Source organism: Gymnoscopelus braueri (assembly GCF_963280865.1).
Source record: "Gymnoscopelus braueri genome assembly, chromosome: 13".
Taxonomy (NCBI): domain Eukaryota; kingdom Metazoa; phylum Chordata; class Actinopteri; order Myctophiformes; family Myctophidae; genus Gymnoscopelus; species Gymnoscopelus braueri.
In genome coordinates, this window is record NC_137615.1 from 36,916,463 (window position 1) to 36,936,130 (window position 19,668).

A 19,668-nucleotide genomic window follows, 5' to 3' on the forward strand; every position below is an offset into this window, starting at 1 on the left:
CCACAGCCTGTATCTGTGGTCCGGATGAACTAATAATAATAATAATAATAATAATAAACTTTATTTGTATAGCACCTTTCATGACATGAAATGCAGCTCAAAGTGCTTTACAGAGCAAGGATACAATTACAGTTAGAACCAATTTAACAATAAAGCAAACAAAAATAAAATAAAATAAAATAAAAGCAGTAAAATGCAGTAAAATGCTGTGGCCCTCGCCACTACACAACTACAACACAAATGGATATAACTTAAATGTAGTGGCCACTGTCCTCTACAACACAGCTAAAGAAATATCCACACTTCACACAATTGCCAATATTACATGTGTACCTTGTGTACCTTAGTAATATATCTTCACACAATTGTCAATATTACACCTTAGTAATATATTTTCACTTAGTAATATTACACCTTAGTAATATATTTTCACCATGTTTACCACGTGTGGACTAGCCCAGGGGATCTGCTAACTTATCACATCCAAACCACACACCGTACACCCCTGAGAATGATATCGGGGTTATACAAGATATATAGAATAAACATAGACAAAAGGATCTGCCCTGGAGGGTCCACCACGTGTCGACGTGCCCCAGAGGATAATTCACTAAATCCTCCGGATGGAGTTATCATAGGCCTGCCTAGTCTTGTTAAAATATGCCACCTATTACTGTGGACAACAGATTAACTCATTAAATCACAGTGGGACATTTTAAATTGATTTTCCTATTGCTTTGCCTTGACCTGGGTAAGGGATCGAGGCATGAAAAATGTATTGAACAATGGGCCAAGGAAACCTACAGTATGTATTTAACTCCATTACTCTATACTATTGTCACTGGAAAACTAGGTGACACACAAATGTGTCATTGCATTTCATCAAGAGGCCAAAAACTTGAATGTTTTAACATAGCATTTGGAGGAGAGGTAGAGCACAACATTTTCAGGCATATTATAGCATATAGCATAATATAAAATTATGCAAATAAAATGAATATCTGCCCTGTCTGTCAAATTACAGATCCAGATACTGCATAAATCCACCCAGTCTTACTGGTAACCATGAACAACGTGAACAACCAGCCAGGCCCGACAACGCTTATGGAGAGAGAAATTCTGGAGAACGGAGGTCGCGGACGCAGTATCATGCTGTCATACTCCATTAGCACACATTCTTGGCCCTATTTTGGGATTGGCGTGAGGTGTGCAGCCAACGGGTAAATTGACAATTTCTAGAGGCAAAGTGGCGTGTTTTCCTCCGCCTGCGTGTATTTGGTATTTTGAGGACTCACCGTGTGCCCGGTGTGGAAGGAGAGATGCAATCGACGGTGTGTCATTTGAAAATCAGCAGCACAATGCAGTTTTGGGTTCAAGAGGACCACGATTTTGACGCCCGCCTGCTACCAGGTCCACCGACAGTATAGCGAGGCGCAAACTTGTCCATAGCTGTTTTTGGCACAGGATAGTTGGCAGAGGCAAAACCCTTATCGTCTCCAGAATCAAACAGACTAGCTTTATATGTGATGCTTGTCTGTTTCACTTTAAAAGTGTATGATTCCTTCAAGAAGCAAAACATATTTTATCATGTATTTTTCTAACCCACACGTGACAATGGTTAAATGCATGTAACGAACAAAACTGTTGTGCATCACACAGAATATAATGAAGGCATAATATACGTAACGGTGTCTCCTTCATAAAACTGTTAGTGATTGATGAACAAAACAGATTATTGAATATACTGCCTGGTTCTGTTTGGCAGACCGCCGGACATCATTGAATCGTTTCAGGTTCTTATGTAGTGTTTAAAACAGGGAGCAGACACGTATACGGATAGAGAATCCAGTGGACTTTCAGTAGACTTTTGCCTTTCATAGTCCAGTGTAGATACTCAGAGAGACATTGCTCATGGACAGGTATGCACCGACACAAAAATGTCTGCTGCATGCTCAGCTACTTTGCATCACAGTGGATGGAAATTTTCATATATACCCAAAGTGGACCGCGAGCAGACGTTCGCCTAGGCCGACATTTTGTGGATATCCATCTGCCTGGTTTATATGGCAAATATGAATTGGGCTTATTTGGGTTTAACCCATTAAGACCTGGAACGCATCATGTGTCACTTTTTGATTTGAGCTAAAAAGCATTATTTTACATATTAGTTTACAGCGAACAATTTTAACTCAAATCTTTGCTTCCAGGGGTCCCTGGAACAATATATTTTGAGATGGGTTGTCCGCGGCCAAATACATATCATTTTGGGGGTCCTTGACATGAAAAAGTTTGAGCACCACCACTGATATAGAAACATTCGTTTTTCAGAATACTGTTGGGATTTAGAAGACATTTGTAGAATCGGCTTCAGGTCTTATTGGGTTAAATGAAAAACACATCTTATAGGCCTCCGCCATACTGTGCTTCACGCCTGTTCGCTTTCCCAAAAATAGCACCCTCAATTTCTGGGTGGAAGAGAGACAGAACAACTCACTTGTACTGTGCCTGGAAGTGCTCCTGGACAAAGCTATGGCGCACACCGGCCTGCTGGGACCATGGCAGCGACGGGTCAGCGGACAGTGCCTCCTCAACTCCACCAGGACCCTGCAACAGAGGATAGAACATCCAGAAATACAAAAAATACAAGCGATTCTGCATCAAACGGTTGCTCTGGAGGAGTTCCCTAGCATAACGATTCCAAACTGCTGAGCTCATCGTCGTCATTAGCACGAGTGGAAATGGATACAATGACAACATGGCTATAACTTAGAGAAGTTTAGTGAAGGTATAGGTGGGAAATTGCTCTGCACATTTTTGCTTGATCTAAGCAAAACAAAAAATATATATTAAAAAGCTACAGGAAATATTGACCTAAACATAAATCCCTGGGATGTTTATCTCTATAATCCTCTATCTGCTCACCTAAGAGACTGAAGCCGGCCTTGGACAAAGATAAGAGGAGAAAATAAAAAGCTGACAAACTAACTGGGATCAGTGAGATACTTACAAAGTTAAAAAAAAAAAAAACATTACGTGGGACTGCACATTGGGTGTGTCTGTCAGATGCTGTAAGGTAATGAACAAAGAAACAACAAACAAACTGAACAGTCTTCCTTCCTCAGCACTAAATTGAGGCAAATAAGAAGCATTAATTTCACATTCAGGGCATTGATTTCCCCTCAGGGTGTGGGCCTACTACAGTCTGTAATGATGTTTAGCCAGGTCTGACAAGTTATTGCACCTGAGTTGGTGTAAAGGCAGCAACGGACACAGTACGACCTCATCAGCCCAAGTCTAACCTCAGCCCCTCTCTCGTTGTTCTATCAGGGTCATAGACATTTCATGGAAGCGTCTTAACCCTTGACATGAGCATAATACGGGTCATGTGCATGGGATGGATTGACAGTATAGGCCGTGACATGTACATGACTGCATGCATTAAATCAGTGTTTCTCAAGTGGTACAGAGGCACTAGAGGGTAAGTAATTAGCCTTGGGAATCAACGGGTGCCCCACAGGTCAGGAGCCTATCTCCTGTTTCCTTAGTGCGAAGCAGCATGATGTACAAGTACACCCTCGGGACATGATGGTAGTACTGTATGTAGCAGCGACTTAACCCTAATCCAACCCTTGATGCTGAGTGCCAAGCAGGGAGGTATTGTTTTTGTTTTTTTATATAGTTTTTGGTATGACATTGTTGCTGCTATTTTTACTGCCTCATCCCATTGCAATTTTTTACCTCGAACCTTATGCATCATGCAACTTATGTGTATATATATGTATCTGATCTTCTCTTCTTCTGTATCATCATCAAAAGTCCAGATTAGTGTCATGCAGCTTTTTTTTTTAAAGTTTTCTCTTTCTCATTTAACCTTTCTTGAAACTGCAATGATGGTGCTTGTACGACAAATCATTTCACCCAATTGTTTGCAAGAGGAAATATGTGATGTGACAATAGAGTTGAATTGAATGAAGACCTGACAACCTCCAAAAACGCATCTCCTCATAGTATTATAGCGCATTAAGAATTAAGCATTTCCCATTAGCTGTTGCTGTGTTACTATAATTGTCAGTCTGTTACCACTGGGAGAATTAAAAATGTCATAAATTCCACTCCACATCGGCTAAAAGCATATGGATATCGATACAAAAAGAAGACAATGGGATTCTGATTTTGCATGGCTTGAAAGGGTGAGTGACATTTTGGAGCCTGCCCTAACACACAAAAACACACCTTTTCAAACCTGTAAGAATTTGTTTAGAAAGAAGCAGAATTAAGGTGTGTGACTGCCATCATTCCCCTCCCCTTACTTTCAGTTGTCAGAGTTGGCAACCGAAGCTGTTAAAACAAACCCCAGGAACACTCTTGAGAACTATAATGAGCAATCATATAGCGATTGGATATGTTTTCACATCATTGACACTGCAGTGTTGATAAATGCCATTTTCATTGACCGAGTGGTTCTTAAAAGGCCATTTGTTAAACAAGGTCTTTGTTAACAGTCCTCCGTTTGCATGTTATCAACATCGCAAGAGCACCTTGCAAAAGTCAGCCACTTGGAAATGCATTAAGCCATCTTAGAGTTTCAGCCCTGCTTTAGCAACCGCTTGATGGAGTCAGATGGAAGTGTGCTCTCCAAGCCTCGTCTATTTACCTTGTCTCTCTCTCCATTCCCATCTATCTGTTTCGCTCTGTCTCACTCACTCACTCACACGCACGCACGCACACGCACACACACACACACACACACACACACACACACACACACACACACACACACACACAATGTTTACTATAGCTCTAATCTCTAACAGTGCTCCTTGTCCCATACTGGCTACTGCTGTTCCCAGGCCAGGAGCTCGACCATGACCGCTCACAATTGAAGCTTAAAAGAGGTTTAGAATTTCTAGGGGCCAGAGGAAAGTGTGCATGTGCGTGTGTTTGAGAATTTAAGGGAGAGAGAGACAGAGAGACAGAGCAAGACAGAGCGAGAGGGAGAGAAAGAGGGAGAGCGAGAGAGAGGGGGGGGGAAGAAAACCACAGGTTCTTTCTCTGCAGCCCAATGCCACCTCCAGCCCTCGGTGGGGGTTTATTCTTACAAATACATTTTAGCTCTGTAAGGTATATGACCGAAACCTGACCACCCCCCGTGCACTGTGCTCCATCGAGCACACAAAGACAAACACGCCCTCCTCTCTCACTCTTTTCTGTTTGCACATCAGTCATTCCCTTACGTGTTCCAGTTCCAGGAAACATCCGCCAGTTCTGTTACTATAGCGGGGGATTCAACTCTTGCACTTGGCTAAGGTCAAATGAAGAAGGTGAAGGCATTGATAGTTGAAAGTTCAGCAGTGCACTCCCTCACAGTAGTTGAATAAAGCTCACCAGGTTCTTACTCATGCATTTCACTCCCTCTTTCTCAGAGCTAACACATTCCAGGCCTATCTATCTCCGTGGTAAAAGATAACATGCTATAACAACATTCAGGCCAACGAGTCCAGAGACACAGTTGGTCTTATCGACTCTAAGAACTCCCTGGCCAGCTCTGGCTCTGTCCATAGACTGCCAGGCATCAGCACTGCAGTGTGCAAAGTGCTTGGAGACATGGACATTAAATGCGGTGAAAAACCGGGCCAGGTTACACGCCCGTCTGACATGCGGCTCCGATAAGGCCTCAGTCATCTAAATGATCGTCGTCACTTAGATAGCTACTCCCACGCAATGAGCTGTGACATGGCGATCACTCAGAGGAAAAGCATTTTACAGGTTGTTCTCTCAGCAACGCACTGTTAAAAGGGATCCGTCTCCAGAGAGGTCCCACACGGCACACGCCGGTCTGAAATTGAGATGCTATCTTTGAAATTGGTGGTCAGGAAAATATGCAGACTTCAAAACCGATACAAAGGTAAAAGTAAACAGGCAGGCAGCAGGAGGTTGGGGGCGTGGGGTATACGGGCGGGGCGGGGGTGCAGCGTTGAAACACTATTTTTAGAGTCAGCCTGCCAGACTAGTCTATTGCTGCTACAGGGGGAAGAAAATGGAAGAAAGTACTGCATTAGGCGATAAATGTCGTGTCCTTCCAGTGTGTATGTAAACTTAAAACCTTTGGGAACGAAGGTTCTCCGTGAGGTATGCAGTATGTACAAAATGCAAACCCACTGACTCACCGTATCCTTAACCATCATCATCATCATCAGTCAAAAATAATGAACGCTGACACTACTACTAGATAAATTGATCTTCCTTAAGTGCGGTACCATATGTCAATGATAAACAGATTATCCTACCTCCTTGAAATGCAAATGTGAATCTACACCAAAAGTACTGTAGGCCTATATCACAGAGTACAAAGTCAATCAGTTGGCAGTGTTTCATGCACCACGGTTTGGTTTTGAGCACAGCATGTGATGTGTTAGAATCAGTACTACCACAGTACGGGGCATTTAGAGCCTGACAGTGCTGTCTCCATCAAATTAATCTACAGGGTGGTCCATGGAACTGTCAGTTGGAGCAAACATCTTTTAAGCCGCGGGTAAGGATGTCAAGGGTGAACTTATCCCTGGCTGCGTGGTGGAGATAAGATAAACTTGATCGATCAGCAGGATTTTGTTCTCAACCACAATTGGAGCCATTCAAGTCTGAAAAAGGAAACACTGAGGAACATAAGGCAGCCACTGCCAAATATAGAACTCATCAAGTAGACGGAGACGCGCAGCGGCTAATATCCAAGATATGGTAAGCCACAAAATTGTCTACCTCTGCTTAAACCGTAAGCCACAATGCCGGTGGAGGAGAGAGGAGTCTGCAGTGGTCCCCAGGCAGGAGGAGAAAATTAAAACTCAAAGCCCTCACCCTGGCACCTAGAGCGCTGTAATTGATTTACAGGATTTAGATAAATGACAAAGATACAGTGGTGTGCCACTGAGTGGAGGGCTGGACTCCTGGCCACCGCCTCAGCACTGTCAGCAGGAGGCCAGAGTTCATTTATTGTGATTTCTGAGGTAACTGAGGGAAGGGGAGAACAAAAGAGAGACAGAGAGAGAGAGACAGAGAGAGAGAGAGAGAGAGAGAGAGAGAGAGAGAGAGAGAGAGAGAGAGAGAGAGAGAGAGAGAGAGAGAGAGAGAAATAATGGCACATCTTTGTTGGGCTAAATATTGAGCAGTCGCCCAAAAAGAGTCATAATTCTCCCTGACCAGTGGAGCATTGAAGACACTTATGAGGGCAATTAAAGCAGAACAACACAGAGTTTTAGGCATTGAAATATTTCCTTCGTACACCCAGAGACCGGCTCCCTAATCTGGGATGTCAAACCGGTTCTTTAGAGAAGGTTGGAACAGATTTGGGACAGATGGAAAAGGATTTTCTTTTGTTGGTTGATTTCTTTTGGTTTTGATCTTTGGAATATAAAGATCCCTTGATGCCACAATCCAGACAAAAGCTGCCCATGTCTCCCCTTCACTTTCATAAGAGCAATTCCAGATTGTGCACCAGCATGACATACAGTAATGCATGGATTTCCTACTGTCTTTATTGGTTCTCTGGCGTCTAGCTTTGGGTTAGAAAAGCTGCTCCCCTAAAAGATTCACGTCCAGCCATTATTAGTAAGCTGCATAAGTGTAGAAAATCTAGATAAGTAAAGTGTGATGAAACAAGATGCTGCTATACATCAAGAGCTCAACGCTGGAGGCTCTGCTTTAAGGACTTTCCCACGCCGAGATCGATGTTAGCTTGCCAAGGAAACAGTGTTGCTAGTAGCACATATGCTGCTCACTGACACCCCTCACTAACATTTACCCGTAACTCCAGGAGATGCAGAGACTGATGAACACATTTGTGACCAGTCTTTGTAGGTGACCGCTGACTCCGGGGTCATCCGTCTTTCAACACGTCGAGAGCCTGAAATCACACAGATTTAACCGTGCGGGCCGCCGTCTTCAATAATTCACCGAGACATCACTGGGAGTGATTCATCTCTAGTACAGAAACTTGAGCACTTTCACTCCATTGTGGTGAAATTCCAGCAAGATGTCCGCACCCCCCCACCCTCCAATCCTCACGGACCACCTGTCTCATCCTGATGGGTTTTCGGGGACGGGGTGCAGGGTGCGGGGTGAGGGGGGGTGGTCGTAAAGGGGGACGAGTTTTCCCAGTAATGGCCCTGATGTGAATAATTTAACAGAGCCGTGGAAACACAGCGATGGACGTGTGCCGGCTGAGAAAGAGCACTATAGAGGAGTGATTGAGAACAAGGGAATACAGTGTGTGAGGAGAGAGAGGGAGAGAGAGATAAGAGAGTGAGAGAGAGAGAGAGATAGAGAGACAGAGACAGAGAGAAGACAGAAAGAAGACAGAAAGAGGAAAGTAGTGAGAGATAAATAGGCCAGATACAGATGTAAAGAATACTATTTGTATATGCGTGAGTGAAGAAGTGTGACATACAGTAGATAGATAGATGGACAGTGTGTGTGTGTGTGTGTGTGTGTGTGTGTGTGTGTGTGTGTGTGTGTGTGTGTGTGTGTGTGTGTGTAGGGTGGGGGTTGTTGAGTAAGTGAATGAGTGAAGTGTAGTACACATGGCTGACATGTGGAGTTGTGATGAATAATGGACCGTCACTCTGTGTGTGTATGTGTGTGTGTGTGTGTGTGTGTGTGTGTGTGTGTGTGTGTGTGTGTGTGTGTGTGTGTGTGTGTGTGTGTGTGCGTGTGAGTGTGCGCGTGTGTGTGTGTGTGCTGCCACGTGTACACCTCTCTATAAATAGTCCCAATAATGCCGAAGGTGGATTTGTGGAGGCCGCTTTTTGCCCAATCCTTCACTCCATCACCTCACTCTGGGTGGGGGAGTGCATATACAGTATGTGGGGGCCAGGCTCTAGTGTCTCGGCTGACCATTTCAGCCGACCCACTCAGTGGTGCACCTGCCATGTGACTGCCATGTTTGAGGCATGGTAATCTAACCCAGGGGCGCCAGAGATTTGGTATCTCAACATGCGATATCAGTCCAACTAGTCATACAGTATCTGTAATCCAGTAAATTTTACATAGCTAACTCCCACATATAACGTCATTGTGAAGTACAGTAAAAACACTGTTACATTCTGTCTGAGAAACAGATGTATGAGCGGCCCTAGCTCCAATGATAAAATGTAGCTAGTGCAGGTACTACAGGAAGCACTGCTCTCTCACACACTAGTTATGGGGTTTGATTAGACTCGAACCCACACCACCAGGGGGAATCGAACCCCACAAAGCTAACAAAAGGGACTCTAATCCAGTGTATATCAACCCTGGCAAACGTCCCAATTTTGGGCCGGGGCTACTGCTGAGTAACCTCACTCCGTCAAATGGAAGAAGCTTGCGACACACATTTTGTTTCACAGCGTACTTGCATCTGAGACTCCGGGCGCAGAATCGATGACAGACGGAGTTTCATTTTTTCAAGCTACTAGGCAGGTGATTGGATGATCCCGCCCCTAGCAGCTGCTGATTGGTTCGAATGCGCAGCGGTTCGGGCAGCTTTACTCTGTGAGCAATCCCAGACCCTCCTTCCTGAAACCAAATGCAATGCAATGCATGAGATTTCCGGAGGGAGGGGGTGTTTACCAGGCTAACTGCTGAGGTGTGCCGCGCCGTTTGAAGAAGGTTTGAAAAAATAAAATTTTGGGAAAAAAAGAAAACTTTTTTTTTTTTTTTTTTTTAACAATAATAATAATCAGGCATGCAAACAGCCCCGAGGTGAAAAGGGTGACAAAATGCTGTTTTTTTTCGGGTCAGGTGTCACACTATTGCCCTATTTGGATTCAAAACGGCTAGTGGAAGCTGAAAAGCTACAAGTTTGCATGTCTGAATAATGCAAAAACAGAAATATTTGTTTGCATTTGCTTTTTTTCTCCCCCATATATTTTCATGATAAAAAAAGTGCGTATCGTATCGTATCGAAATCGTATTGAAGTTGTGTGCCCAATATCGTATCGTATCGTTTCGTGAAATTAGTGTATCGGCACACCCCTTGTGTGTGTATATAGATATACCGTATATATATATATATATATATATATATAAGTATATATATATATATATATATACCGTATATCTAGGTGTGCCCTGGGATTTTTTGGCTATGCCAGGTGTGCCTTGGCACAAAAAAGGTTGATAGACACTGCTCTAATCCACATAGTTATGGGACTTGAACCCACAACACCAGTTTAATTCTAACAACAACAAAAAAAATTGATTACAGTACTCAAACCCAAACACCAGGCTGAAGTGAAACCCACAAAACGATATGTTTACAGCTACAGTAGTAATGTGACTCACACACATATTGAGAACAATCAATGAGACTTTTACAACATGAACCACATAGTAGCGTCCCGATTCTGGGCATGTTGTGAATATTTTTGAATTTGACGTACATCAAAGAGCTACTAGTTCCACTGACCTCTGCTATCTAAAAGGTTATAGGTCAGAATTCCAAATCAGTCAATGCTGACAGGATTATGACTAACAAGGTTGGGATATCATATTTCTGGCTAAAGAAGATTTTCCAGATTACATCATGTTTGACTCTTATCTTACATAAAGCCCTGCTGTTCACCATTCCAGAGCCAGTAGTATGGTGTCATTACTCTCACTGACAATACAGTTCAAAACTCCATACGTAATACGTAAATACTGTATATGTGCTATTTACAATATTTGTTTTTTTTTACTTCTAAGGTAAACATATTACCCACTTTAACCCTGGCATACCAATTTTGGGCATGTCAGTATAGGTGAAAAGACAATTTTAATAATTTCAGATACTGTACTTTCTAAATACATAAAACAATGTGGGTGTGTTTGGTTATGTGGTTAATCAATTTCAAGAAGTCTGTTTGAGTTCATATCAGATTGTTTACAATAATTTTGAAATGTATTACTTCATTGTACCATAATATTATGGTCTAAATTACATAAAAACTAATAATTGTGGGGGAGGGGGCGGGGGGGATCAACAGATTAATCTAAATGAATGAAAATAACAGTTAGTAGCAGACCCACTGTTTGACAGAAATAAAGTGAGTGATGCATTGTCACATGACATGTCACGGTAGCATTTAGATGCATTTTGCATATAAGCAAATTGGCTACATGCATATATACAGTATTGTGTGTGTGTGTGTGTGTGTGTGTGTGTGTGTGTGTGTGTGTGTGTGTGTGTCAGATAGTAAAACCCTGATGGCAGGCCTGGCCCTGGCACAACAATGCTTTAACCACATGAACCCTGCGCTATTCTGGGCATGTCATTGTGGGTGAACGGGACGCATAATTGTGAGCTTGTAGATCGGTTATTGTCGGCAAAGAGATTTGGTGTAGTGGGAAAATAGGAGGGGACCCCGGTCAATGAAGTAAGTGATTAACCCTTGCATTGTGTTAGAAAACTGCATCCACTTGTGGTGTTAGCGGGTCAAATTTGACCCGTGATTTAAATCAGCCCAAAATACAAAAAAAATGTATTTTCATTATTTTCTTTCTCCCACCTCATAGCTGACTTGTAATGCATTCATATCCATGTAAACACTTTTTAAAATATTATGTTGGGTTAGGGCTAGGGTTTCATCTTTCAATATATCTCGTTTTCTATTATAAAAATGTTAAAATTCACTCATTAAATTTCCTATAATGAAGGCAATGGATAATGATGTTATCTAGCTATAATAGAATAATTAAGAATAATAATTAGACTTCCTTTTTTTGAAAAAATAGTGACACTAGTGGTGTTAGGGTCCAAAATGACCCGTATACCATAGAAGGTAAAAAGTCATTTATTTTTCATAAACTCAAACTTTATTTTACTCCTGATAGCAAATGCTAATTGAGGACAAGTCTCTCTCACTCTCAAACATGTAAACATTGAATATTGACAATTTGGGGAGGAATTGAGCCACACTTCTTTGCCGGGTCATTTCGGACCCTAACACCACAAGTGTCACTTTTTTTTTGAGACCATCAGAATTAATTAAAATGATGATAAATAATTTTGTTGTGTTAAAATGGCTATTTCTGAGGATATCATGAAGCCTCGTTCCAATAAAGAAATGTAAAGGGTACTTTTTACCTATTCAAACTTGAAAACGGGTCAAAAAAGACCCTAACACAATGGAAGGGTTAACCACTTTCAACCTGGCGTCCCTATTTTGGGCGTGTCATTATAGTGGAAGCAAAAAGTGTACCAAACCCCCCCCCCCCCCCAGCAAATAACAGATTGAAAGCTCACAACAAGTCGAAGGGTTGTGAGCTTAAATGCTTAATAATTAAAGGAACAACTACTTAAACTTGCATAGTCTTCAACTGTGCTGATGGTAAAGATATGACAACCTGTCCTGTAGATGTGTCTACTGTACAACACAGCATTGGCCCTCTGGCTCTAAGAGAAACCAAAGGGAATGGGCTCCACTCAGACACTGCTGCGCTTTGTGTCAGCTTCAATTGTTTATGTCGACTTCCCGCCCTTCAGTTCATCATAGCGTGGCAGCAGACTCCATTCAAGGACTTTATTTCCTTTTGGACTGTGTTCTCTTTCAATTATTTTTGAAAGGTCTAAATGTACGTCACATGTCACAGTAAAAAAACAACAACCTTCCAGAAAGCCTCATAATCTTGTCCTCGGAGAAAATGAAAATTACGATATTAACATGACAATACAAGGCTGTACAAAGTGAAAACAGCAATACGCTATATGGCTCCTCATGGCATTATAACCGTTGATGGTTTCTCTGGCTGAGCATATATATATATATGTCTGACATCACTGCTGCTTGAAGGCATTATCTCCCTGGGCCACGGATTAAACACCCGGCGATTTTACTCATATGGATATGAGGCATCAACTGGCGGTGAAAAAGTGCAAATTTAGCCAAAGAGTAAGAAAGAAATTATAATCTTCAAACACAGACGTCAAATGTACCGGTAACCCAATATCATAAATGACACAGAGTCACATACCTGACAGAATCGCATGTCTGATTAGTTTATTTTTGGAACACAGTTCTTAAATGACGTGATCTAAGATTTCTCTATGGGGAATTTCTAAGGGGGAAATAATCCATGACCCAGGGGGATAGTGCCCTCTAGTGTCATCAGTGACGTCAGGACTTCGGTAATCTATTTTATTAGGGTGTATCAATAACCTCTGTACAAAGTAGCGATATAGTAAATAAAAATATGTTTCATATACAGTAGTTGTACATATGGCATATTGCAATAATGTGTAGTTCACAAAATCCCAAGGCACAGTTGGACTTGAATCTGAGAACACCAGCACATCATTTAGGAACCACTGCTGGAGTTTGTTTCTGCCAATGAAATTGGCCGTGGCAGGATTTCCATCATTATTAAACAAGCCACAGTGGTGGGCCAGTAATGAAATCTAACTAGGCACAGAGGAAGCATTCATGGATTCATCATCAAGTCCAGATCTTGATGAAAGGGACTTCAACAAGAGAATGAAAAACGGAAGAATACAAAACAATGGATTAGAGCGACACCGAGGGACAGAGGGCGTGTGAAGAGTTTAGCCCAAGATGAGAATCCATTATGGCCGGAGGGAGGTTATCCATGCACAGCTCAACACATTGTCTGACTCCAGATCAGAGAATGAATAAACCACATTAGTCCTGGCTTCCCTATTTCGGGTAAGTCATTATAAACAAAACGTTTACAATTAATTTAAAATTAAATTAATTAATGTTAAATTAAATCCCAAAATAAATATCGAAATCTCAAAATGTCTCAAAAATAGCAATCTACAAGTTCAGAAACACGTTGCATAGCTATGCGTTGTGAGTTTGTAGACTGGCTATTTTCCCTTTCATCGTATAGCAAAGTATATAGGGCTTAAGTGGTAAAGTGTGACACCACTATGTAAGCCATCTGAAACCATACACAATCAAGAAAGGTTACCATAGTGTTTTGTGTTGACTACCACCACAATGATTCATGTCTGCAAGGCAAAACTGAAGAAAACAGCAGAGGTTGTCAACCAAAGTGTTGTGAATGGTGTTTAATGGTGGGAAAGTGTCAGACTGCAGTCACCTCAATCACAGTCTGGTTCTTCAGCTGCCTGCAAATCCTCTGACTCGTATAAAAAGAAGGATTTGCAGACACCTGCTGCTGAGGCTGCATTGATGCTGAGTTCCCGTTCATTTCCATTTGGCCTTTGAATCCAGATAATGACACAGTGGTCAGTTCAGAATGATGACACAACGGGATAGACCTTTATTGTAGGGGGGGGCAGTTAGGGGTTAAGTGCCTTGCTCAGGGACGCTTCGACACATTGACTGGGCAAACCAGTGACCTTTCAATTCCCAGACGGCCTGTCTACCCACTCAACTACTGCTGCCTGACAACGTGACTGATGTACTCTAGGCCTGCTGGTTCTTCCAAACTTTTGGCTTCTTGGCTGTCTCAGTGGCTCACTAGGTGGTTTTCACAGGCCCTGGTGAGTGGTGATGATGTCTTATTAGACGTCTCATCTATCAACGGTTTCTTAGGACACAAAGGCTCAGTCTCATTAGCAAGGAAGCTACTTACTTAACACATCGAGTGCCATAAACGGTCCGGACCGTTTTTGAGGATCCAAACGAGAAGTGCCGAAAACGGTCCGGACCATTTTTGACCCAATTCTATTTTTATACGAGATACCCACGTGGGGCGCTAAAACGAAACTTTGACATCACCCAAGGAGTTTCTGAGAAGAAGAGGCTGGATGTGGCTCCATGTCAAAAATCCTTCCGGTCGGCGTTTTCAATGTTATCTCCTTGACTAAAAGCTTAATATCTCCATTTCTTTTTAACGTGGTGGAAACGAGCCGTTTTCGATCGGCGATCACGCTGCAATGGAGGATCGCGTTGGAAATATTATTGTTCCAGGCGTTAGTCGGGACCCTCCGCCGTCTCGCACGCACGCTTTGTTTACATGCACTTCCGCGTCGGGGCTTCTACAGCACGAAACGTATAACGCAAGTGGATGGAAGAAATGCAGGCACTCAACGTATAATATTTTAATAAACCTCTGGCACCCAATGTGTTAAATACAGTAGAATTTTTAGGAAAGGCTGCTTAGGACTGTCTCATTACAGCAACAACTATAAGAGTAGGATGCATTAGGCTCCTTGATTTGTATTTGGAGGAAACATCAAGTTATTAGTTTGCGGTGTAGGATAAGGATATACCATGCAGTGAGGGCGGGCAATCCTTACATCATTTCTTTTTTTTTAAATAAAATACAAAAACAACATACAAAGTCCAAAAACTCATCCACAGTTTGTCCATTGTATGTCAGTCAACTTTGTTTGTTGGTGTCAGTCAGTTCCTTTAATGTGAAAGGATTGATTAGTGGGAATATTCAGCTGGTACATGCTGATTTCCATGCAAACTAGAAGCACCATGTAGCGGTCACATGGCGCTACCATTTTAGGTTGTCTCAATTCATGTAACTTTTTGGATAATAAGGTACTGTACCAAATGAAGCATGTTCCTAACTGAGCCAAGGTAATACTGTAGGAAGCCGATGCTGATGAGAATAGCTCTCCCTCGTTCCATTGCGTCACAATAGCGTCCATTTACCACCACACTTAAAAATCCAGAGATTTTAGTATACATGTAGGCATTTGTAAGTACAGCGTAGTGTTATTTGTGTAAATTAAATCATTAATATAGTATGGAACTGAGACACAACACAAGAGTCCAAAAGCCCTTGTACCCCTAGAGGCTGTGCTGCTCCTCTCACCCAACTGAATCAAAGTGGTTGAACCGAGCGACTGAGCAACAAACTGACACACTGCCATCCTTAGAACCCTGAGCTCTCACAAGCAGGTCTAAGTGGGACTAATAAAACCTTATGTCCTGCCAACTTTACTCAACAACTGTCTGCAATGACTGATACTGTTTGCTGGCGATTTTCTCCAGTTTAACAGGCACAAATCACCTTTAGAACCATTAAAAGTTCTAGCTATGTAGGAGCAAATTGTAACACCGATATTGCAATCCTTAGAGCCTCTCGCTAAAAAGTGTGTACCTTTTTCAGCTGAATATAGTCAATATAGCAACAGAAACAGAATATAAAAGCAGAGACACCAAAAGCCCAGTGGATACAATGGCCCCGATTCACTAAGCAATTTACGACCATATTTTGATCTTACCGGCATTTAACCCATTAAGACCTGAGAAGATTCTAGAAAGGTCTTCTAAATCCTAACAGTTTTTTGAAAGAAAATCTAAAAAAAATATTTTCGAGATTTTTCAAAAATAGCAGATATACAAGCTCGTAGCGCGGCACTCGGTGCCGCGCTATGAGCTTGTATATCTGCTATTTTTGAATAGCCAAAGACATCTAAAGCGACACAGATGCGTTCCAGGTATCAATGGGTTAAGACAATTTTCTTCATGCAAAATATTGTCTTAAATGCCGGTAAGATCAAAATATGGTCATAAATTTCTTAGTGAATCGGGGCGAATGTTCTTATATTGACACCATGTTTATCTACCCCTATTCAGTATGTCTTGTTTCTATGGAAATGCCAATGGCACAGGAAGAGAGAGATGTGGGTTGCTTTCTCTGTGTGTGTGAGTGTGTGTGTGTGTGTGTGTGTGTGTGTGTGGGGGGGGGGGGGGGCTCAAGCATCCCTCTTTGGACCGCCAAGTGCAGGCTTGGGAGCAATTTCTCTGGGTACTATTGTGGTTCTGACCCATTTTGCGGCTGAGTATGACTTTGTGAGATGAATCCTTAGTGTCTCCTGAGTGGATTTTTAGCCTGCCTTTAAGAGAGCAGCGGGAGACAGCGAGGGAGGAAAATTAATTCTAATGAAGGGAGGTCCGCCTCTCATGCTGATGAGCTTTATTACCGACCTGCTGCCTCTGCGGCTGATGATGATGATGATGATGATGACTCTGTGGTGGCAAGCAAGAGACTACACCCACACATGAGGATTAAATGACAACACACGCCAGGGAGACAAGCCACAATTTATGGTACCAACCAGTTAGGTAACAGGTTTATGGTAAGTTGTATAAAAAAGGCACTCATAAGCGGCGATAATCACATTAGGACTTACAGTATATAGTAATACATAAATACTATATCATATACGGTATATATTGTATAGTATAGTATGCCCTGATTGGGGCAAATGTTTCTATGCTATGCTGTTTCTTGGTATTTCATTCAGATGTACAATTATTTCAGGATAACGCATTAAACTTTGGTCTTACTTCCTTCTAAAATAATCCAACAGCTGTTTTTATCTTTTCAGTCAGCCTGGTTGGGAGCATTTCATTTGGCACACTCTGAATCGCTGCCAATCAGGGTGGATGGGGGTGTGGGGGTACTTGCTTGTTTTGGTAAACCAGTCAGTCCTGTATTTTGAGCGTTTTGTGAGGATTTACTATTCTGATAATTTCACGAGATAAGCCATTACCCAACCCATATTTGATTGAATAACAAGCATGTTATTCTAATACTGAATTATTGTCCATGGGAACAAATTGAGGAAAAGTACAAATAAATAAATAATAATAATGACAGTTTCACTGTGCTGCTAATGTGAACTCATCTAATTTTGAATGTGCTTTTTAAATACACTATTTTCTCTTTCAATATGATTCAACCACAGCAAGGCACACAAAACACAAAAATAATAAATATATATATATATTTTTAATAATTTCAAATTTCACTGTGTGAAAGAACTCCTCTCATTGCTTTAGTACTACACAGCATAGTGACCTAGCTAGACCATGGCAAACGCAGTTTATAGAATGTCCTTTACCTAATCCTGTAAGCAGGGATGATACATTGGGGGTGTCTGGGGCATTCAGACAGAGAGAACTTCATTGAGCCTGTGCCAGAGAGCAACCTCACTGACTACAAAAGAAAATGTTTTTTTAAGAACAGTGCTCCCGGCAAAGAGAGGACAACCTCAAATTACACATCTAAATCAAAAACTGACAACTGTAATAGTCCAATGTTGCATCTCTTTGTAAATGCACACAAGTGCATACATACACCTACAGTAATGTACAGTAGATACACACAAATGTTGTACACAGTCTATCTATAGTCTGACGCACACACACTTAGCGGTGCAACAATTAATTGATTGATTTTTTTAAATAGCAAAAATAGTTATTTCTTTGTTAGATTTCGCTATTTCTATTAAATGTTTTCCCTGCATTTATTTGTTGATATTATTTATGATGAAAAAAAAAAGTTATTTGATTCAATTAATGAAATGATAGAATAAACGCTAAGAAGATATTCAATAGTTGCAGCCCTATACACACGCTCACACAACCACAAGCATACAGTATAGTACCACTCCTGTCTCTGACTCTGTCTAGGGTGGCTTGTGGGGGGGGGGGGGGGGGGGGGGGAGATTTAGGGCTCTTAGCCAATCAATGTTAATTTGGATAGGAGGCGAGAGAGCCGGTCAGTCAAACACTAGCCTGAAAGAGCGAGCCCTATCGATGGTCTTGAAGGGCGGATCCAAACCCAGGCGGTTGGATTCCAGCGCCGCTTCCTATAGACCATATTCACACAGCGGCCATGTTTCTATGAAGTCAATGAAAGTAGCCACCCCGGGTGGCGGCACTTTCAATGTTAAATTCCAATATGGCCGCTGTGTGAATATGGTCTATTGCTTCACCAATCTATGTCCCCGCCTCCCCTCCCCCCCCCCCCCCCCCGGCCTGTGCACGGAACACGCTGACGTCACCACATTTAGAGTGACGCCCCTCTGCACTCTGATTGGTTAGGAGATAACAAGGTTCACTCCCACTCCGAAACCACCGTTCCTGCATGGTTCCCCCAGACTTTCTTTCTTTTGTAACAAAAAAAAAAGGCATGGGTTTCCGAGGCTAGTCAAACACAGAGCGGTGAGATTAGACTCAAACCTATGAACTGCTTCTACAGCTGGGTGACTCTGAGCCACGGGAAGCCATTTCAGCTCGGCAGGGCAGACAGAATCAAAAGGTGGGGGAGAGAAGAAAAGCACGTGTGTGCGCGCACGCACGCACGCACGCACACCAGAGTTATCTGCATGTGATGCGCGATCTATCTGCATTCAGCCCAGACCGACCACACATGAACCATTGTCTTGTTGTCAAGGGCTTGGCTGTGCGGTTGGAGATGCTGTTGTGATTATGTTACTGATGGAGAGACACACAGTTCTGAAGTCATTGATGCAACATCTCGGTGTCAGAGTGAGCCTTTGGTCCACTGCCCACGTAGTCCACGTAACAAGGAGAGAATACGAGTAGACAAGGACAACACAGAGGGTAAACCAGGATACTGTTGTTCTGAAACCACTGTGTAGTTGCTGACATTCTATGGGTGATTGAGAATAAATAGTGTAGCTAGGGGTCTGTTTCCAGGGCTCTCGGAACAGTGAATTCCAGTGTTGTCAGGCTTGACCAAGTTCCATGCAATTCTGTTGTTAGTAGTTAGTAGTATTAACCACTTATGCCCTATTTTATAGTTCAGCTATTTGAAAATAGCCAATCTGGAACCTCAAAACACATAGATCTGCTGTTTTTGAAATGTTTTGAAAGATTTGAAAAATAAAAAATAAAATTGGCAATTACAACATTTGACACGCTAGTGTTTACATTCAGCGGCGAAACAAAAAGAATA

General features: G+C 42.2%; 1 protein-coding gene across 1 annotated transcript in view; it reads right to left on the reverse strand.

Annotated features, from left to right (window-relative positions):
• Positions 1-19,668, reverse strand: part of usp43b (ubiquitin specific peptidase 43b) — a 116,736-nt gene that overhangs the window by 77,274 nt on the left and 19,794 nt on the right. The window contains 1 exon segment of the mRNA XM_080446887.1: positions 2,495-2,604. Within this exon segment, the coding sequence (XP_080303013.1) occupies positions 2,495-2,604 (110 nt within the window).